Raw genomic sequence first — 22980 nt, 5'->3', positions numbered from 1 at the left:
TTAAGCCAAAATCAAATTAAGCCAAAATCAAACAGATATGACTGCAATGTGTGAAACCAGTAGTTGACTAGGTTCACATATTGTGCTAAGCCATGGTTTTTAAGCATGGCTTCTTGACTAAACTATAAACAATGGTTCACAAACCATAATGACAGTTTAAACTGAAACCAGATAAACTGCATTCTGGCTTGCTAGTATATGCGATTAGAATCACTGTATATCTTTAGGAGCAAGGTGTAAAGTAACATTTTACTAAATGAAAATGATATATTTTCATACTTAAAATTCCAACGTACACAAAAATATTTACCTTTAGGTTTTATAATCATCTTAAACATGATCAGGTGCACTGATTTAGACTCTCCCAATAAAATGAAACCATTCAAAAGGTATACATTGAGGCAGTGGTGGGATTCAAATAATTTAACAACAGTTTCACTCAAGGTCAGGTTGGCTTTCATGGGAAACGTTGCCCATCCCTGTCCTTGCTATCAAAGTGGATTGTGGGCGCTGCACTAGGCTGCAATGGAGAAATGCAGCCGGCACAAGAGAAGGAAGAGCCGGCACAAGGGAAGGAGGAGAGAAAGCGCCTTCTTCTTTTGTCACTCTGGCTGCTCCATTGCCCATTTTTTCATTGCAGTGAAGCGCCCACGATCCACTTTGATAGCAGGAAGTTGGGTAATTTGACAACCGGTTCACATGAACCAGTACAAACCAGCGGAATCCCACCACTGCATTGAGGACTGTTGTAAATTATCCAATGCATAGCATTTCTTTACTTCCCCCCCAAAATATATAATAATGGGGGGAGGTCTTTCATCTCCCTCCACCCCCACTCCAGTCAGGTAAATTTAGCTCAGATGGCAGTTTTAGCAGCCAAGTCTGCTCGCCACGGCCGATCCAGGTAGCTGAGTACTTGGCGGATGGGGCCCCGTTTGGTAGGCTCTAGGGCTAAAAGATTTTGTAACATAGCAATGCAATCTTGAGACAGAGGACGCCAGTGAAATGGCAGATCTTCATCTGAACCTGATTCTTGCCATATCACAAAGTCATCAAAAAAGGAATCCTCGGGTAGAGTCTTTTCCCAAGGAAAGTAGCCAGTAAGCAGGCAGAAGATCAGCACCCCAAGAGCCCAGGCATCAAGGCTGGCATTGATGGGTAGGCCTGGGGTGCCAGCAGTGCCACGGCTTAGCTCAGGTGCAGTGTAAGGGATGACCCCAGTCACAAGCTGCAGCAAAGTGCCCTGGGGTCGGGTCAATCCAAAATCTGTCAGTTTGATGCAGTGGCAGTGACGGTCGAAAAGCAGGATATTCTCTGGTTTAACATCTCGATACACCAAGCCCCGGCTGTGTATAAAGTCCAATGCACTCACTAGTTGCTTGGCACAGAGCTTGGCTGCCTTCTCAGGAATGCCTGCCTAGATGGATTAGAGAAAAACATGTTTTTACTCCATTAGTTCTTCTCAATGGACTATGACAGTGTTTCTCAACCTTGGCAAATTTAAGGTGTGTGGATCTCAAATTATCAGAATTCCCCAGCGGGTCAGAATTTTGGGAGTTGCAGTCCACACACCTTAAAGTTGCCAAGGTTGTGAAACACTGGTCTATAACATTTAAAACTCAAGCCTTTTTCTTTTCTTCAACACAGAATCCATCCCAATCACAATTAAAATTGGACATATTCTTAATTTTTTTCAGTGTCACATGATCCTGTTGAAAATAGCTTTAAAAACTCTTTTTAAATTGGAATTAGGAATCATCATCTTTTATGGTCAAAGTTCAAAATTTCAAGTTTTGAAGTTCAAAATACCTCATGTCATAGTTTATAACACCTTCTGTGTTGATTTGTTGACTTGTTTCTAATTGATTTTGGAAAATTAAACTTTATATACTATTTTTAAAATGTAATAAGTTAGTAAATAATTTATTGAATAAATCTCATGATTATTTTAAGTATTCTATAATCATATAAATACATACATATCTTAAAATGAAACAGAACATAATAACAGAGTTGGAAGGGTTCTTGGAGATCTTCTGATCAAGTAGGAAGCCCTATATCATTTCAGACAAATGGTTGTCCAATCTCTTCTTAAAAACTGCACAACTTGTGGAGGAAAGTTGTTCCCCTGATTAATTATTCTAGCTGTCAGGAAATTTCTTCTTAGTTCTAGATTGCTCCTCTCTTTGATTAGTTTCCATCCATTGTTTCTTGTCCTGCTTTTAGGTGCTTTGGAGACTAGGTTGACCCCTCTTTATGTCCAATCCTCTAATCTTTTGGTTGCTCTTCTCTGCACTCTTTCTAGAATCTCAACATCCGTTTTACATTGTGACCACAAAAACTGGATGCAGTATTATCAAGGCATTATAAAGTGGTATTAACACTTCACATGATATTGATTCTATTCCTCTGTTTATGCAACCTAGAATTGTGTTGGCTTTTTTGGCAGCTGCAGCACACTGCTGGCTCATATTTAAATGATTGTTCACTAGGACTCCAAATCCCTCTCACAATTACTACTATAGAGCCACTTCTACTAAACCTGTGCATTTGGTTTTTCTTGCCTAAAATGTAGAACCATACTTTTCTCATCATTGAATTTCATTTTGTTAAATAATGCCCAAGCCATTATTATTATTATTAAAATCTAAAAGTAACAAATTGCAGATGTTAAAATATACAGTAAATCTAAAATCTATTAATAATACAATTTTTTTAAACCTTGAAATGTAAAAATATGCCTTACCTTGGGCTTGATAATGGAGATAAGATCTCGATGCAGGGCTGCTTCATAGAGAAAACCATAATGCTGACTGGACTCTATAGCAATGCCAAACATACCAACAATGGCAGGATGGGCAGAAAGTGAGAGTGCCACACAATATTCATATAAGAAATTCTGAAGCTTGGTGCTAGATTTAGGTAGTAGCTTGAGAGCCATCGGGGTCCCTGAGAGAAGTTGGGAGGGGATATAGATAAAACCAAGATCATCAATTTCCAATAATCAGAAGGCTTTTCTGTCTTTTGATCATTGTGCAATTTCAGGCAACTATTCCAGCAATGCTTCCTGTATGCAAAACCACCAAAATGTAGGGTCATTGTGAAAGGTAGTCCTCAACTTACAACCATAATTGAACCTGGAATTAAAGTCACAAGTTGTTACGGTCATAAGTCGAGCCATCACATGACCAGTTTGAAGTTACGAATGTTAAGTGGAAACATGGTCGTTAAGTGAATTCATTTTCCCTAATGGGTGTTTTTGCCAGAAATCAGAAATAAATGCCAGAAACTGGCAAAAACAAATTACAAATCAGAGTCATGTGATTATGAGACACCGCAAACGATCATAAAGGTAAGCCTGTTGCCAGGCATCCAAAATCAGCCTTTGGGGTTTGCGTGGGAGTCATAACTCTGAAAATGGGTTGGAAGTATGTAGGGAATGTCTGCTGTAACTTTGAATAGTTGTTAAGTTGCAAATGAAGGAGTACCTGTATATCCTATATCAGTGATGGCGAACCTTTTTGGCATTGAGTGTGCCGAAAAGGCAGCATGTGCGCAGTACTGAGTGGCAAAAAGAGAGCGCTTTGCATGCACGCTCGTTGGGGCTGTGACCAGGAACCGGAGCTGCCCAAGCGGCATGTGCGTGCCAGAAAATGTACTTCTGGTTTCCGGTGAGAACATGTACGCCAGCCAGCAAGTCTTCCAGTTACTGCCATGCATGCACATGAACCAATCAGCTGGCTGCCATGCACACTCATGCTGTAAAACGGAAGACCAGCTCTTCCACTTTCCAGCACTGACACACGGATAAAGGCCAGCTGATCATCATGTGTGCATGTGCTCTAGAAACCCGAAAGAGGAACTGGTGATGCTGCACATGCCAGGTGACATAGCTCCACATGCTACTTCGGACACGTGTGCCATAGGTTTGTCATCATGGTCCTATATCAATAAATGCATTTGACAAGTACAGTCTATATTTTTCATTTGAATTCAAAATATGGTAAGGTAATTCTAAAATTACATTGTTTTAAAATGTTGGTAAGAGACTGAATTTATTCTGGTTAAGTCCAGGTAAACAGTGGTTAGGTTAATGGATCAGCTAACATAACCAAATATTTCAGCTCTAAATCAATAAGTATTTTTAAAAAGACACTATTGTATATAATTATAATTTGCATGGGGGTGGGGGGCAGAGGGAAAAAGTTAGTAAACGGTAAATGATTGCAGCTAAATGTTAAGAATAACACTAAGTGCTAACAATAACTCAAGAAAAACAAATTTGTTTTCACACTCATTTAGAGACAACCTGTTTCTTAACAATTTCCTTCCTCTTTCTGTAATTTTGTTGTTTCTTCCTTTTTTCATAACAATGCTAAACATAATTTTTACTGTTATATATATTTAAATATACAGTAAAATTGCCCATTTTGTACTGGTGTGTGTACCATGTGTGTGTGTGTGTGTGTGTGTGTGTGTGTGTGTGTGTGTGTAAAAATGTTAAACTCTTCCAGGCTCTCTTTAAAAAAAAAAAGAAATTATGCCTGAAATGTGTATGTTGATCAGATCCCTGGGACGAAGTGGAAACAGCTATCCAATTGCATTCTTCTCTAATGTACCCCAGGCCCAGTGTTTGAAGAGCCTAAAATATAGAATTCTGTACAAATCCTTACAAATGTGATTTTATGCACTATATTAAATATTTTCCCAAATCAGGGAAACCAGTTCGGGGGCATGGCAGGCCCGGGTTTTCTGCCGGTTCCAGCGACCCAGGCCGCCATACTAATACCGGTTCGGCCGAACCTGTAGGAACCCACCTCTGGTACAGATGTGCTGTTCTAACCAAAACCTGGCTCATCTAAAGCAACCAAATCATTTGAAGATAGAACATAGTTTTATTGGAATGCATATAAGCAATCATATACTATATACCAGATAATCAGTAAAACGTTGATACTTTACTGAATGGCCATAAGCAACAGTAAAAACAGTGTGTGTGTGTGTGTGTGTGTATATGGGTGACCTATTTTGTTTATTTGAATCTCATATTTATGATTTGTACAAATAGCTCTAGGCAGCAAACATGCTCAACACCCAACCTCATGGATGTCAAACTTGAGGCGTCACATTGCCATCACATGTTTTGTGATGTTTTCCCCATTTTTTGGAGCTGAGGTGGGCGTGGCCAGTACGATATACATCTGGCCATCAGTTTGACACCTCTGCCCTACTTCCTCCTATTTTCCCCACTACAACAACCCTATGAGGTGGGTTAGGCTGAGAGAGAATGACTGGCCCAAAATTATCCAGCTGTCTTTCATAGTTAAGGCAGGACTAAAAGTCACATTTTTTAGCCTGGTGCCTTAGCCACTAAGACCAAACTGACTCTGTCTTTTTCTACTAGGTCAGCATGACAGCCGCACTATCTCAGTTAATAGGAACAATTAGGATTACTGAGCCACAGGTTCCTGACTAAGTCTTCTCCCTATCACTACTTGGGATCCATTCAGCTTGCTATGAATATTTTCTTATAAGGGCACTTTAAGCACTTCATGTGTATTGGAGGTAGGGGGGGGGGGCGGGGAGATTTGAGTTTGGTAGTGAATGTACTTTACATTTGTATGGTGGGTGGGAGATACATTTACTCTGACCATGGTAGACAATTGCAACTGTCACGGTTCCAAACCAAGCCAACAAAAGAAGAGGCTACACTGTGAGCAGAATGGGTCTCTCTACTGGAGTCTCAGCTTGGTACATGGTGAACAATAGCATAAACTGGTTTTTAGTCAGCATTACTGGCTTCTGCTAGCTAGCTGGCTATATGGACTCAGCACACACCTCCTTCCTGTTCCTGGTTGCTCCTGGCTGGCTCCAGCAAGTACTTGTTTGCTCCAGCTCCAACAAGTACTCTTCGAGCCCGATTTCTCTCTGGCTGGCTCCAGCAAGTACTCTTCAGGACTGGACGAACCAACTACAGCTGGCTTGCCTTCCTGGCTCCTCTCCCAGTGTGAGTCCCATCACCCGACACTCCTCTGTGGCCCCCAGGCATCCCCCTGCCCCTATGCATGTGCGGCAACTCCAAAACGCACTGTGCATTGTGGACACTTTGAATGGCGCCCTGTCTCGGATGTTGACAGCCACATTATTTAGTTTAAATTAAAAATTGGCTCAAATAAGTGACAGCTCATAAAATTAGTGGGTGTTTGTCAGGAAATATTTGTTGATTTTATATTTGTAATGATATTGTTTCTTTTGAGAATAAATTATATCACCATAAGCCACTCTAGGATATTGACTATTAACCAAATTGCACAAGATATTAGAAAAAGTATCATTAATCCAAATATCAAAGATTGGAAATATAGAACTGATCAATTTTCACTTATCAAAAATGATGTTTCCTTTTCGTGCAAGATTCATATCTTAGAAATATAGACAATGTTTATATCTAATTTACTACATTGTTACTAAATGTATACGTGATCATGGATTATATCAATTTAGCTTGTTAATTCTTGAGGTGTTTTATTTGTCTTTTAATATTTTAAGTTAATCATTAATATGTTGTGTGTGTTCATATTATCACTTTTTAAAATTTGTCTTTGCATATTGTCTTCTCTGTGTTTCGATAGACACAGAGAGAAAGAGAGAGAAAATAGATATAGTCAGAGGTAGGATTCAAAAATTTTAGCAATCGGTTCTCTGCCAGTTGCTGGGTGAACATGGCCATGTGGGCATGGCCTACTCAGCCTCCTGCACCGAGACGGTGGGCATTTTTTTCCCTCTTCAGGCTCTGGAGGCTTTACTTGAGCCTCCTGGAGGGTGAAAATGGCCCAGTCGCTTTCTCTCAGCCCAACTCATTTCACAGGGTTCTTGTTGTGGGGAAAATTTTTATATTCTGAGGCGGCAATAAAAGATGAGGCTGCTGTGCAAATAAACGTTCATTAACTTAGTAACTCTGACAGAATGGAACAGGGAACACCCCCGTCTGACAGCTATTTATATGGGAAGCTGTCAGATGGGGAACCAATAGGGAACCTGTGTTTTTCCCGCCGGCCGGCAGGTGCATCTAAGCCAATCAGAGGTGACTCGGACAGCACCATCTGCTGGCCACGCAGGTTAGAACACAACACCCCTTTCCCCTGGCACGCACAGACGTAGTCTCGAAGATATTCGGGCCGTCTGCGCATGCTCTGGGATCCTCTCTCCAAAGGCATGGCCATCACCAAAGAAGGAGGAGTGGCGAGCCCGTCGTGCTGGCCCATCGGCGCTGAAGGCCCCACCCCTAGCATGGTGCCAACTCTCGGAGGTAAGGCAACCGATGAGAATGTAACGGGAGGTGCGGACTCGGAGGTAGCGTTTTTGTGACTGTCTGGTCGGCAGGCGGCGTTGGTAGGGTCTGGTTGTCTTGGAGCGCCTGTGCTGTCCGTAGGCCTCTCTTGGTTGCACCGGCGTAGTTGGTCTATATGCTGCTGCCAATGTCTCCCATCGTCGAGGAGGACCCTGTAGGAACAGGGCCCCGTTATCTCTGTGATGTGACCAGGTAATCATTTTGGGTCACCTGCAAAATTCCTTGCGAAAAACCCCTCCTCCACCAGAAAGGTCCTAGGGAGTTTAGGGTGGGGAGAAGAGAGAGGTGTAGAGGGGGTGTAGGCGGTCTAAAGTTGTGCGAAGCTGCTGTCCCATCAAAAGTTCAGCAGGGCTCTTTGTGGTAGTTGGGCAAGGTGTGGTGCATTGAGACCTCAAGTAGGTGGACACCCTGGTAGACCAGGGCAGAGGAGCCATGCGGCTGAGGGCTTGCTTGGGGGAACAGACAGTGTGTTCCACCAAACCGTTCCCTGCAGGGTGGAACGGAGCAACAGGGCATGGTGAATGCCTAAACTAGAGAGGAAGTGTTGGAATTCAGAAGAGGTAAACTGGGGACCATTGTCAGACACTAGCACATCAGGAAGACCGTGGGTAGTAAAAAGGGAGTCTATGACTTGAATGGTGGCCCCAGAGGTAGTGCTTTTCATAGGGATTAGTTCGAACCATTTAGACCAGGTGTCGACGTTGATGAGGAAGGTGAGACCAGCCATAGGACCCATGAAGTCGATGTGGATGCGACTCCACGAGGCCATAGGCTGTTCCCAATCCCTGGGCAGGGAGGAGGGAGCAGCCGCCTGCACGCTTTGGCAGGGCATGCAATGGTCACCCAGGCCACGATGTCAGCATACATGGAGGGCCACCAGACATAGCTGCGGCCCAGACTTTTCATCCGCACTATGCCTGGGTGTCCCTCGTGGAGATGGGTGAGCACAACATTGCGAAGGGAGGTAGGAATGACAACGCGGTTGCCACAGAGGAGGCAGCCCTGGAGAACAGAGAGTTCCGTGCGGCGGCGGAAATAAGGAAGGAGCTGGGACTCTCGGGAACTAAAGGGCCAGCCCCTGCGGACAGCGTTTATGACAGAGGAAAGTACGGGATCAGACAGAGAGGACAGAGCGATGTCTGAGGTGGACATGTGTCGGTGGAGGTCCTCAATGAGATAGATGGAGTCAATGGGGGCAGGATTGGAGACCTCAATGGGCAGAAGGCAGCAACTTAGGGCATCTGTATGGCCCATATGGCAACCTGGCTTGTGAATTAGGGAGTATGAGTAAGCAGCCAGGAACTCTGCCCAGCAAAACATTCTGGGGGAGAGTATAGGGGGAGTTGGGCAGTCTCCGGCAAGGATCCTCAGGAGTGGCTTGTGGTCAGTCACAAGGGAGAAGGGACAGCCATATAAATAGTGGTGGAGAGGTTTCACTCCCGCAACGGCGGCCAAAGCCTCTTTATCCAACTGGCTATAGTTGTACTCAGGTTTGGATAAGGTGCGGGAATAAAACGCAATGGGGGCCTGTGAGCTGTCAGGGTAGGAATGACTGAGGACAGCACCGATGCCGAAGGGAGAGGCATCACAGGCAAGGAGCAAAGGAAGGCGTTCGTCATATTGTGCTAAAACGGGGGGAACAATCAAAGAGTGTTTGACAGCCGTGAGCGCATGCACCTCGTGGATTGGCGAGGCCCATGGAACGGAGCTGTCCAGCAGCCTGAGGAGTGGCTTTGCCAAGGAGGCCTTATGGGGGATGAAGGAGGAATAGAAATTAAGGAGGCCCAAGAAGGCTTGCAGTTTCACCTTGTTCGTTGGGGTAGGGGCAGAGAGAATAGCGTCCACCTTAGATGGGGAGGAATGAATGTCATGCTGGTCTATTGGGTAGCCCAGGAATTCAACGGCAGGAACCTCAAGCTGGCATTTGGATTTTTTTAAGCGGAGACTGGCTGCGCAGAAACGCAAGATGGTCTGGAGTGTTTTGGCGAGTCCTGATCGGTCACAGGCAGCGATCAGGATGTCGTCAAAATATGGAATGATCCAGGAATTCCTTGGAGCAATCTCTCCATTAAGGACTGGAAAATTCCTGAGGCCACACTGATGCCGAACTGCAGTTGACGGCATTTAAAAGCCCCGCGATGCGTGACAATTGTTTGCGCTGCCGCAATAGCGTCATCAACTGGCAGCTGTTGGTATGCCTGCGCGAGATCCAGCTTTACGAAAATTTTGCCATGGCCCAGAGAGTGCAACACATATTGCACTACGGCAGTGCTTCTCAATTATTTTCTGTCATGCCCCCCCTAGGAAGAAGAAAACATTTCGCGCCCCGCCCCCCCCGCGCGACTGTAAATAGTATCATTTGTCTATAAAATTGTTGTAAGTACACCTCTGCATAACATAGCACACCGGTCTTTCCTCGTCTCCCACTGTAGTCACATGCTTTCTTTCCTCTTTCCCTCTTACTTGTCTATCCTTCCTTCCACCCTCCCTTCCTCCTTCCCTTCCCTCCTGCCTCCCTTCCAGTTCCCTCCTTCCTCTTTCCCCCTGCCTGCCTGCCTTCTTTCCCTCCTGCTTATCTATGCTTTCTTCCTTCCTTGCACCTCCCTCCCTTCTGCCTGCCTGCCTTCCTTCCTCTTTCCCTATCCTCCTATCCTTCCTTTCTCCCTCCCTCCTTCCCTGCCTCCCTTCCAGTTCCATTCTTCCCTCCTTCCTTCTGCCTCCTTCCTGCCTGCTTGCCTTCTTTCCTCTTTCCCTCCGGCGTGTCTGCTTTTCTTTCCTTCCTTCCACCTCCCTTCTGCCCTCCTGCTTTCTTTCCTCTTTCCCTCTTGCTTGTCTATCCTTACTCCCTCCTCCCCTCCCTCCCTGCCAGCAGCTCCTCCAGCATCCCAGCTGGAAGCAGCAGCACAACAGTCACCGTTATCAGGGGCGAAGGGGTGGCGGTGGCAAGATCGGGCGACCACCGCCCCTTTGTCCCTTCCCCAACAGCGGCTGTTGCGCTTCCGCTTCCAGATGGAATGCTGGCGGTGGAGCTGCTGGCGGGGAGGCGAGCTACGCGGTGGCGAAGATGGGCGGTCCCATGCTTCCCTCCCTCCCACCCCCGCCCGAGCAGGCTTCTTGCACAGCTCCAGCCCGCGGCTCCAATGAAAATCCACAGTCCGAAGTGCTGCCACTTCCAGGTGGGATATATTATGCTTCGCCCACGCCTTCGCCGCCGTTGCACCCAGATGGAAAGGGAGCCTTCGCGCCCCCCTTTACGGAGCCCCACTATTTGAGAACCGCTGCACTACGGGCACGGGGTAAGGGTGGGCTTGCAGGACCTTATTGACGGTAGATTTAAAGTCCGCGCAGATCCTAATGGCTCTGTCGGACTTTAAAGGAACAACTATGGGGGTTTCCCAAGGGGAGAAATCCACCAGTTTTGTTTATTTATTTATTTATTCTTCGCATTTCTAAACCGCCCCCTCTCCCAAAAAGGGACTCGGGGTGGTGTACAGTCCACACAACAAATAACAGATAAAAATAAAAATATAAATATAAATATAAATATAAATATACGTATATATATGGAGGAGGTTAAAATTAAGAGCACTGTACAGAAGAATAAAATATGGCTCTAAAAGCCCTAAAATCAATTAGAATTAAAACACTACCCTTAAAATAACCAGTTGAGAGTATACTTCCAGGAGGTAACAGTTGTAACATTTATAATTAATTAGGCCAGGCCAGCTAATCGAAACAGGTGAGTCTTCAATTTTTGTCGGAAGGAGCGGAAGTCCAAGGTGGTTCTAATGTCGGGGGGAGGTCATTCCAGAGGGTTGGGCCCATCACAGAGAAGGCCCTATTCCTTGGCGCCGCCCGCTGGCATTGCCTAGTAGACGGCACCTGGAGAAGGCCCTCCCTGTGAGAGCGGATTGGCCGCAGGGATGTATGTGGGAGGATGCGATCCCGCAAGTAACTAGGTCCTGTGCCATGGAGCGCTTTAAAGATAGTAATCAGGACCTTGAAACGCACCCGGAAAACCACAGGCAGCCAGTGCAGCTCGCGCAGGAGCGGTGATACGTGGGAGTATCTAGACCTCCCCATGACAACCCGCGCGGCCGCGTTCTGGACTAGCTGCAGTCTCTGGGCGCGTCCCAAGGGAAGCCCCATGTAGAGAGCATTACAGTAGTCTAGGCGAGACGTCACCAGCGCATGAGTGACTGTGCGTAGGGCATCACAGTCCAGTAGGGGGCGCAATTGGCGCACCAGGTGAACCTGGTGGAACGCCCCCCTTGCCACGGCTGCCACATGGTCATCCATTGACAGCCGGGCATCTAGGAGGATGCCCAAATTGCACGCCCGTTCCACAGGGGGCAATAGCTCGGCCCCTATGGCCAGCAATGGGGTCAGCTGGCTGAACCGAGGTGCCGGAAGCCACAGCCACTCAGTCTTGGAGGGGTTGAGTTTGAGTCTGTTGTCCCCCATCCAGACCCCGACAGCTTCCAAACACCGGGACATCACTGCGACAGCCTCGTTGGGGTGGTTTGGGGTTGAAATGTACAGCTGTGTATCATCAGCGTACAGATGGTATTCAACCCCAAAACCCCCAAACCACGGATGATCTCACCCAGCGGCTTCACATATGCATTGAACAGAAGGGGCGAGAGGACCGACCCCTGTGGCACCCCACAAGAGAGTGGCCTCGGGGTCGATCTCTGCCCCCCTGTCAACACATATTGCATCCGGCCGGAGAGGTAAGAGTCGAACCACCGTAAAACGGTGCCTCCGACTCCCATCCCCTCCAGCCGGCGCAGAAGGATACCATGGTCGATGGTATCAAAAGCCGTTGAGAGATCTAATAGGACCAGGATAGAGGAACAGCCTCTATCTCTGGCCCTCCAGAGATCATCAACCAACGCGACCAAGGCTGTCTCTGTTCTAAGACGCCCTGAGCCAAGAGCTTGTCAAGCTCAGCGTCCACCTTAGTTTTTAGAGCAATAGGCAGGCGTCGAGCCTTATGGCGAATGGGAGCTATCGTAGGGTCTAGGTTTAAGGAAATGGGAGTCCCTGTATAACATCCCAATGTAGGGGAGAAAACATCTTCAAATTCAGAAAGGAGAGAGAGAAGGTTGTCCCTGGGAATAGAGGAACAGTGGGTGGAGTGGATACCAGAGATGGAGAGACCTAGTGCTGTAAACCAATCTAAGCCCAGTAAGGAAGCTAGGGGACTTTGCATGATAAGGAGGGGCAGTCGCCTCCGGAAAGTGCCATAGCTAATGAGGAAGTGGCCACAGCCCAGTAATGGAATGGGGTTTCCCTGATAGTCCCAGGAGCCAGCTGGTGCTGGTGTAGGTGGGGCAGCAGAGAGTGCAAGGTGTCCCAGGACATGATGGATCGTGCGGATCCCGTGTCCAGTTCCATGGAGCAGGGGTGGCCTTCAAGGAGGACGTTGAGATGTAGCTTACCCCAACCCCCTACAGAAGAAGAGGCCGAGTCGATGGCCCAATCAGGGCACGCGTCATCGGTGTCCCCAAGGGAGAGGCAGTTATTTCTTTTTAGATTTCTTTAGATTTCTTTAGTTTTGCTGACAAGATGAAGGAGGTGCAGATGGGCGGCAAAAAGCCGCAGGCAGGTCAGGCGAGCAATGGTCAGAAGGGTTGGAATGGCAGACTGAAGCCAAGTCACCCTTCTTGCCGCACCTTCGGCAGACGGCGGAGTGGAAATGGCAGGAGGAGTGGAGATGGCGCCCTCCACAGCTGAGGCAGTTCTGGCCATCCTTGTGAGAAAGAGTTTGTAACCGGTCAATGGCAAGGTCTAATTCCAACTTGAAGTTGTCGGAGGCTTGCTGGCAGTGAACCGTAGAGGCAGGAAAAGGTTGAGCCGGAGACTGAGGAAGGCGGCGAAAATCAGGCATGGACTGGTCAGCCATTTCATAGGCATGGGCTTTGTCCACAGCAATCTTCAGGGTTAGCTCTGAGCGAGAGAGAATGCATCTATGCAGATGGACATCTCTGAGGCCGTAGATGAATTGTTCTAATAGTGCCTCATCGAGATCGGAGAACTCGCAGCTAATGGCAGCGGCCCTGAGCGCAGCCACATAGTGGCTGATTGACTGTCCCTCAACTTGGACACAGCGGCGGAAGAATTGGCGCCTCGCAAACGGGGACAGAGCAGGCTCGTAGTGGGTCTTGAGCTTAGTCAGGAGCAAGTCCCACGGCAGAGTGTGGACTGAAGTAGGAGCAGATAGAGCGCTAGCAGTAGCAAACATCTCCGGTCCACAGTAGTTTAAGAAAATGCCCCTTTTCCTGTCCAGAGAGAGGCTAGTGAGGTCATGGGCTAAAAGAAAATATTCAAAGCGTTCAAGGAATGCGTCCCATGCCTCAGCCTCAGGGCAGATAGGAGAAAAAATTGTCATGGTAGCCAGAGGAATAACGTGGTGAGGGTCCGTTTCGCCCGTCTTCGTCACCAGTTTTATATTCTGAGGCAGCAATAAAAGATGAAGCTGCTGTGCAAGTAAACGTTTATTAACCTAATAACTTTGACAGAGCGGAACAGGGAATACCCCCGTCTGACAGCTATTTATATGGGAAGCTGTCAGACGGGGAACCAATAGGGAACTTGTGTTTTTCCGGCCGGCCGGCAGGCGCATCTGAACCAATCAGAGGCTACTTGGACAGCGCCATCTGCTGGCCACGCAGGTTAGAATACAACAAAAATGGGAGATGGAATATATGTAGTAGATATCTTTGGTGCCTTGAGTTATTTGTAAAAATAACAAAGAAACAAGCAAACTAATAAATTTAAAATGGTTTAATGAGAAAGGGAGTGGGATTGTTTGACCATAAAAAGTCATCTTTACCTCTTTGCCTGTGCATCACCAGGACCACCTGGCCATATTTTCCCTTGCCCAGCTCCTTGATGATTTGGTAGTGGTCTGCTACTTCCATGTGCACCAGGCTCTGGGCAGTAATCTCCAACATGTCTGTGAGACGAGCCTGTGCCTCCATCCCCAAATTACGGTTCATGGTGAAACCCTACAAGAAATGCAAAGAACTTGGTGAATATTTCTTATTGCAATGGTATGTGAAAATGACCTCAGGGGATGAGAAATCGAGATGCTGCCTAGGGAATGATCAGACAAAAGAGGGAGGAAGATCCAGTGCCTTAATGGTCAGAGAGGAATTAGACCCATCCTAAATCAGCAGACAGGTATAGTGGCAGTCAAAGATTTGTACTTCAAGAAAAAGTTTAAAAAATGGCATCCATCCTCTCAGGTAAATCAGATAATGGGAAATATTCTGGGGAACAAACTTAAAAATGACACTATCAGTTGCATACAAGGAAAACCAATACAAAATGTTTTATAGATGGCACCTGGCACCAACAAGGTTAGCTAAAATCTCAACAAATACCTCCCCAAAATGTTGGAAATGTGAATTGATACACGGAATATATTACCATTTATGGTGGACCTGTGAGGAGGCTAAAAATTTTTGGAAAAAGATCAAAAATTGGCTGGAGACAATAACAGGGGTTAAAATAGAATGGAAACCTGAAATTTTTTTATTAGGAATAATGTCTGCGAAATGCAAAAAAGAAATCCAGTATTTAATACTACATATAATTACAGCGGCAAGGATTGCCTTTGCCCAGAAATGGAAAAACAAACTAACTCCAAGTGAAGATGAAATAATAAGAAAGGTTATGGATTGTGCTGAAATGGACAAACTAACTAAAGAAATTCAGGGAAAAGAAGAATCAGAATTCTACCAGATATGGGATAAATGGTATAGGTTGATGGAGGAAAGAAACAAGAATCAATGAAGGAATGTAACAAAACTCAAAAATAATAGTTATGAGTAAAACAAGAGAGTTATGAATGGTGAAATCCAAATGAAATACAATAGAAGGGGAAATAATATAAGATGAGCCGTATCGATTGATAATTGCTACTAGAAAGAACAGGAAGCTCCTGTTTGTATTGCATTGTGTAAATGTTTTTACGTCTAAGTTTTGTGTGTGTGTGTATTTTACATGTTTGTTAATAAAATTGAAAAATTGAAAAAAAAAGAAATCTTTTAATTTTCTTTGTAATTATAATTTTATTTATGCCTTTCTACTTGCATTCACAGGGATGTGGTAGCTTAGTGGCTAAGACATTGAGCTTGTCGATCAGAAAGGTCAGCAGTTCAGCAGTTCGAATCCCTCTACTTGTCCCAACTTCTGCCAACCTACCAATTCAAAAGCATGTAAAAATGCAAGTAGAAAAAATAGGAACCACCTTTGTTGGGAAGGTAACAATGTTCAGTGTGCCTTTGGCATTGAGTCATGCCGACCACATGACCACAGAGACGTCTTTGGACAGCAGTGGCTCTTCGGCTTTGAAATGGAGATGAGCACCATCCCCTAGAGTTGGGAACAACTAGCACATGTGTGTGAGGAGAACCTTTACCTTTACCTTACTTGCATTCAATCCTACAGAATTGCAAAATGACAAAATGCACAATTTCCCTTACCGTGTTCTTTATATTAAGAACATTAATGGCACCAAATGGAACTTGAGTGAAGTATGGTCAATTATCACCCATAAGTTTCTTTTCCTGAAGCCCGTGTGTGTGTGTGTGTGTGTGTGTGTGTGTGTGTGTGTGTGTGTGTGTGTGTGTGTGTGTGTACAGAAATGGTTTCCTGCCTGGAAGGCTTCTAGGGTAGAGCTGAAAGGCAAAAGGGAAGCAGTATACTCCCTCCCATATTTGGGCATACCAGGTGCTTTGACATAACACTTACTTATTTCTTTGGCTCAGTTGATAAGGGAGAAGAGCTTGTGGCTTAGAGGCTAATACAACTGCCTAACATGTAAAAACAGCCCAGGTTCGTAGCTGATGAGAGCTAAATAGCTTGAAATAGATCTATACTAATCTCCCTTTATTTATTTATCAGCACAAATGAAACACACATACACACACACACACACACACACACACACACACATTTTGGTTACTATTGTTGTTTGGTTTTGCCCTTTGCTGCTACTTTCTATCCAATAACATGGATATTGCTCATTTTTACTAAGCTTAGATTCCTTTGGCAATACAAGAGGGAAAGAAAGTTGGTGTGCTCTTCCAACTTTCCAGCACATTGCAGTGAAGCATCTACTTTCTATGTTGTCTTACTTCAGAAGAGGCAATAAAAAGAGTCAGAGCTACAGAGGCCCCTGGGGAACCTGGTTTATGACTTTCTTGGCTTTTCCCCAATTTCCTGAGAAACCAAAAGAGGAGAGCACCTTTTCTGCATTCTCCTTGTAGATGTTCAGGTTATTTGCTACAGATTGACCAATAATAGTTTCAGAGAAAAAAAGCCCCTTGTGATTGATAAACATATGCAGTTCTCCTTAACTTGATCTCTTCCTCTTATGTGGAAAATATAAAACTTGGTAAACTCCAGTTCTCAGTTTGAAAAGGGAAAAGGGGATTACCACTTTTTCCATGTGAATGCGACTTTTCTATCTAAGAGGTGACTGCATTATTTTTCACTACGAAATTATTCAATATATATTTATATAGGACTGGGTGAATCAATGCATGAATTGAATTAAGAGCCTTAAAGTTTTTCAGTTGTTTTCCTAGTCCAAACCAATCCATCAGCAATAATAATGGAAATGCATTGGCGGAGTGTTTAGAGGTAACTTTGATTTCCTTGAAAGTTTTTGTCCTACAATCTCTATGTGCCAATCATGGGGAGCTTGATATGCAGGTAGCTGTTTTCATGCACCTCTATATGAACCAAAATTACAATCCTTCATTTGTGTTGTCTTAGAGCACCGTGTCCCATGGGGGGGTCTCTCCATGTCCTCGTCCCCATTTCACACAGGCAAACCTCATTCCAAATTTAGCAAGGCAGAATTTATCAGGTTCACTAAGTATATCACTTTTCCATTTGCCATTTGCAGAATTTTGTCCTAGTTGCAGAACTAGGAAATCCTGGAATAAAGGGTGGAAAATATTTCAGAATTGGGCTTTTTTAGGCGCACTCTCACTCCTCTCCAATTTTAGGGTAGCAAAATCATTGCAAACTGGACCTATGTCATGTTTCTTTGTTATATTTCTAGTGACCCATTGAAAATGAGCACAGTCACTTTCAGCCTCCTTACTTGATGGATCCCAGTAGACATGGCTTCTGATTTCATGCCAAGTGTCCTATCCTACATGTTACAAGGGTTACTGGAATTTGGGGCTCAATTCAAGTGATACACTCCTAAAACACCTTAGAGAATCATAATTAAACTTCTTTCCCTATCCATGAATACTTTTTAGATTTTTTTTCATAGGGACATTGTTACAGAAATAACTATCCATCATGATATATGTTATTATTGTTCTTGCTATTCTTATGACACACTTCTTATTTGTGAGTTCTGTCTGGTAAATATTACAAATAAATGTCACAATATAAATATCAAAACTTACAGCACTTTTACAGCTAGTTATGAATGTTGCATCTTAACTTTCAGTCTTAGACAAATGAAGTCTCTTGTTCCATTAAATACTTAGAAATGGTGGTACTTCCAATTTCTGGAGACAATGGTAAAAGAAGATAGCTCTACAAAACTTGAGCCAACAACCCTAGTCTAATGAAGAATTGGTGAATATAGTAGCTCTTTGTAATTCTTCTCCAGACAAAGCAGACTGGAGACTATCCACAAGATCTCCAGATAGTTGTTCCTCCCAAGATGTAAGATTGTTGTAAGATTGTAAGATTTAGAGCTCTAGGAGATGAGGGAATAACTTTCTTGCTCAACCATCTTTGGCATCTTTAAACAGATTTTAGGTTCTCATAGTTCCTTTTCATCACTTTGGGAAAATGCTAGTTAACTGCTTTTCAGCTATTAAAAATAAGAATGTTTTCCATATGAAAATGCTTTTGTCTTTTTAAAAAATATATGTAGGAAGAAACTAAAGATTAAAATTAAAAGAGAAAAGCACATGTACTTTACAGATACAGAATGAAGCAAAACTTAACATTTAACACTGGACATATTGAATGATATTTTTGAATGATGAAGCCAGAATGTAACTTTTGTTAACTCTTAACTTTTAGTGACTGCTCTACAGATGGACCGCATTTAAACAATGTTATAAAAGAAGAACAATTTTACCTGATTAAGTTGAGACTAATCTGAAAGTGAATTTAAAAATGACAGGTTACAATAATGACTTGGAAAAAGATGTCACACTGGACACTGAAACCAATTGATGTTGTAGTGTTTAAAATGGATATACAATTAACAAACTAAGAGAGTGACCTGGATAATTTGTTTATATTGGATTTACAAAAGAGGCTTATTAGACCTTTGAATAATTTTGTGAAAATGGACAACAAATTAAAAGAAAGTTAGTTTATTTGAACATGACTAAAATAAATGTTGATATCTCTGGCAACCCTTAATGGGCGTTTTGCTGAAATGCTTCTTCAGTAGAACATTTGAGAGTAATCCTCTTATGCCGAACTTCTAAAAGAAAGCTAGATGTGAACTTTGCTGTTCCTTGCTCACAATAAAGTATCTATTTTGTACATCTATTTTCTAACCCAACTATCTTTTTTTCATAAATTTCTAATTCTAAGACACTGAGGTCTATGGTGAGCAATCTGTGATCACACATATATGAAAAAGAAGTGTGCATTTTGCATGCATGAACTTGATATAAAAATGGTTTTTTGTGCAATATTCAAAGAAGACAAATTCAGCCTACAAATCCACTCTTCCATTTTGAATGGGTGGCATCATCTGAATCTATGGTACATCTTACTTGGCAATTTGATTTCCCAACGTTGCTTCAATTTGTATCGGCTCCCTCACTGAAAAGACATGTACAGTATCTGGCAATACATGTAAAGCTGCATAAAATTGGAAAACTTAAAAATTCTTAATTTTGTCTTTATTTAAGCAAAAGGAAAAAAATCAGTAAGAAGGGGCCAAATATACATTCCTTTTTAAAACAGTATTTCAAAAGGGCCAGGCTTGGTTTAGGGCAGAAATGAACAACCTGACGTTTTTAGACTTGTGTCTCCAAGTTGTTATGGCTTCACTTGAAGTACATTGCCATTTTTAATGTGACAGAAGGAAGACATTATTCAATATTACTGAATTATTAAAATGTGGTTGGATTTAAAATGATTAAAATTGTTGGTAATTAACTTAGCTATTTAATAAATTCATTTATATTTTAGTGCAAATTAAATTGTATTTTGAGTTCATCTTTTTCTCTCTTTTTTGCTTCTGAGTCCACCTAAATTATGCACTGTTGCTCTAGGACCTCAGGAACTTTGCACCCATTCTATCTCAGGCCAAAGAGAATGAAAATAATACCTTTGAAATTGCAAAAGAAAGAAAGAAAAATCTATTCTCCCATTTTTCCAGTAGATTTTAATTTTTTTTATTTCATTTTGTTTTGTCTAGAAGGCTTAAAAAACATGCATCCTTGGGCTAAAGGTTGCCAAATTAACACTGAATAAGGAATAAATAAAATTCAGGTTAAATGTTGTTTTACCCTTCAGCATTTGACAGTCCTTGAAGTGAGATCCAGTCCGTACTATTTATGATGGCTTGTGCGACCTTTTCACCTTTTTCACCTACTTTTTTCTATATATATATTTTAATGAACCAAAACAGCTTCTTTTTGATCCATGAAAATGAACACAAACAATTAATTGTAGGTGACATGACATGTTATAGGACAGGTAAGTTGGTCCGCACCTAAAGCAAAATTTCCTCACCTCTGGTTGCGGTCCCTACAATTTTTCTTTTTTAAAAATTCTGAGGTTAGTATGAGAGAATTCCCCCTCCCTCCCACTTTTTTTTTTTAAACTAAAGGTAAAATTCAGGCCAAAGTACTCATTCTTAATCCCGAAGTACTGAATAAAATTGGATTTCTAAAGTCATTTCAGAGAATTAATATTTGCAAAGGTCAAATGCTTGACCTCTTCAAGTATTTCTTGATGCCAAGATCTTTAAGAAGCTGTGAATAAAAATGAAGGAGCAGAAAAAGCCATTGTGATTGTCACCTAGTAAGGACAGTGGTTCTTTGACAAGAATGTTGTGAGAAAGAAAAACATCCCTAGGTTATACAGAGACACCACTAATTAACTGCAATTTTCCTTCCTCATAAACAATTCTGATTAAATTATCAATTAACCAAATTATTTTACCCACCCAACTGACACCACATTAGTCTTTAAGGCCCAATTCACACAATAGATCTGAGCAAGGCCAGATCTGAATCTCTGATGATGATTTAGCCAGGTGCTTTTAGTCAGTACTAAGTCATTATTTCTCAAGACCATATGTCTCATATTTAGCCAGCAAGAATATTGTTCTGAACTGATTCATAAACTAACTAATTTGAATGACAAAATGGGTGTATGCATTCCAGAAGAAGCCTTTATTATATATGTTACCCTGTTTTAATTCAAATGTTGGGTTGCTTTTAAATCAAATGCCCATTCGTCTACTAAAGTTTTGGTTATATATTTGTATATTCTGATTATTATTTATATATTTATTGTAATATATATGGAACCAATTGGTTGATTGATGCAAAAAATTAAACAGACTCTTTTGCACAAAGACTTTTGTACAAAGTCTTGAATTTTTTTGCTAATCCTCAATTTAAGTGTTACAAAATCTCCAAAAATATAAGAGCACCTCAAGTGTGAAGCAGCCTCTGACAATTCCATTTTATATTTTGTTAGCATTGGAAAAATGTAATGATTAAGCAACTTAGAAACAAAGATGGACATAAAGCATCTATTCCTCTTTTTATTAATGTTCTACTATCTGGACACTGTGTTAGACAGACATAAGGCAACATTTATTGTGAGCATTGAATGTAGGGAGAATCTTTCACATATTTATGCATTTTTTCCAAAGTCCTAAAATTTTGTAAGCCATTTCTAAGTAAAAGTGGACATTGCAAGAGACTGTTGCTGCTCTGTGTTTATTTTTCCATTCTTCCCCCATGTAATACAGCATATGTGATCATATACCATTGCTCTTTACTGTTAATTCTGTGACTAATTGTGCAGGTGTGCTGCAGGTCACAACAAGGAAATAAAATGACATCTCAATGCTTCCCATGTGACACCACAAAAAATATAACTCAGCGCAATAACTGATAAATAATTGTTTTATTGGAATTCAGCATTAAGCCATTCATTCACACCTGCCCATTTCTGCCCATTTTTGCTGCTCTTTGTAATTTTTTGCATACTGGATGCCTGGATGAGAGCCCAAACCATTTTTTAACAAACACTTTCTGACAAATATGCAGTATCAATAATAGATATATGATTAGACATCAAGAGACAAACCCTTTGTACTAACCTTGATTGCTGCATGGAGACGTTAGCTCACTCTTCCATACATCATACACTTTTGCAAAATGTCATAATGCATGCATAAATTTACAGACAAAAGCAGTTACATAAATTCAATCCCACTTGAAGATTGTCGTGTCGGGACCCCATCTTTGCAGCCCAGGTAGCAGAGTCCTCACTGTGGTAACTGGCACCACAATGGCATCAAGAACTTACCCACTTCCTTTTGTGCTGAAGAACCTCTGGGTTGTCTAGTCTCTCTCTCTCTCTCTTGCTTCTGTTGCTGTCTAATGAGGCTATGTGAAGTGCAGCTGGGGTGTCTGTTAGACATTACTGGTCTAAGTGTGACGCTCCGCCTCTTCTCCTGTGCCACACACCCTACGGAGCTAAAGTTTGAAGAGGGGGATTGGTTGAAAATGCAAGGGAAAACCCTATCTATCTTTCCCGGACAGATGAAAGAGTGAGCATGCCAGGCAGCCCGCTCTATTCTGTTGCATTCAGCCCTAACAATGACATCTGCCAATATAAATAATCCTCAGGAAGATATTGGACTCCTCTTTCTGGGACTTCAGTAGCCTTTCATTTTTCTCCCATGCTCCTTGACCATGCCCCATAATCCTTCATCTTGTACTTGTGATAGAGTGACATCCTGTGTCCATCTCTTTTCATTGCATGGGGGAGAATTGGTGAAAAGAACATGAGGGTACCCCTCTCTGAACCCCCTTTGACTGTTGTTGTGTTTTTCACATTGTTCATGCTCTTTGTGCCGCAGCTTGTTCTGGTCTGATGGCTGCCAACAACCTGCCAGTTCATCAATGTGAATCCCATGGAAATCAGGTTGTTATGGTATATTTCTCATATAAGAACATTTCTAGATGTCTACAAAGCTAATTTGGAAGTTTCAAGAGGAAATAGTCTGAACAGAGTAGCTTCGAGTTTTTACCATTCAGAACAAAACATATTTTATAAATAAATATAACAATTTAAATATTTATGATTTAAATATAAATTAAATAAATAAACTAAAATGGAAGCAATTGGAAAAGATGACTGCACTTATGAATATAAGGAATTGTACTGAATGAAGAATATTAAAATGGGATTTGTCAATCAAAAGAACTGGCATGAGATTTAGGATCAACAGTTTGTCACCAAAGGTGACAGAGAAATCTGAAAATCAAAAGCCAGAAAAAGAATGCATTTCTCTAATTGGATTAATGCAGCGTGTATGAAGATGCTGAGAAATTCTACACATACCCAATGAAGATTAACTGAGAAAT

At 42.7% G+C, this 22980-nt stretch overlaps 1 protein-coding gene across 2 annotated transcripts; it reads right to left on the bottom strand.

The window, feature by feature from the left end:
• Window positions 1–829: 829 nt before the first annotated feature.
• On the bottom strand, window positions 830–22031 carry SBK2 (SH3 domain binding kinase family member 2; the record flags this gene model as incomplete). Of its 2 annotated transcripts, none has more annotated exons than XM_081932492.1 (3): window positions 830–1417; window positions 2747–2949; window positions 21917–22031. In XM_081932492.1, the coding sequence occupies 3 exons, from the start codon at window positions 22029–22031 to the stop codon at window positions 857–859; spliced, it is 879 nt and encodes a 292-aa protein (XP_081788618.1). In that variant the 3' UTR covers window positions 830–856. The 2 variants fall into 2 exon arrangements, with proteins under 2 accessions (XP_081788618.1, XP_081788617.1); XM_081932491.1 differs by lacking the exon at window positions 21917–22031 and adding an exon at window positions 14190–14355.
• Window positions 22032–22980: the final 949 nt, after the last annotated feature.

This window comes from Natrix helvetica (genome assembly GCF_964273705.1).
Source record: "Natrix helvetica genome assembly, chromosome: Z".
In the NCBI taxonomy this organism is placed as follows: domain Eukaryota; kingdom Metazoa; phylum Chordata; class Lepidosauria; order Squamata; family Natricidae; genus Natrix; species Natrix helvetica.
This window is presented reverse-complemented; position numbering and strand designations above follow the sequence as displayed.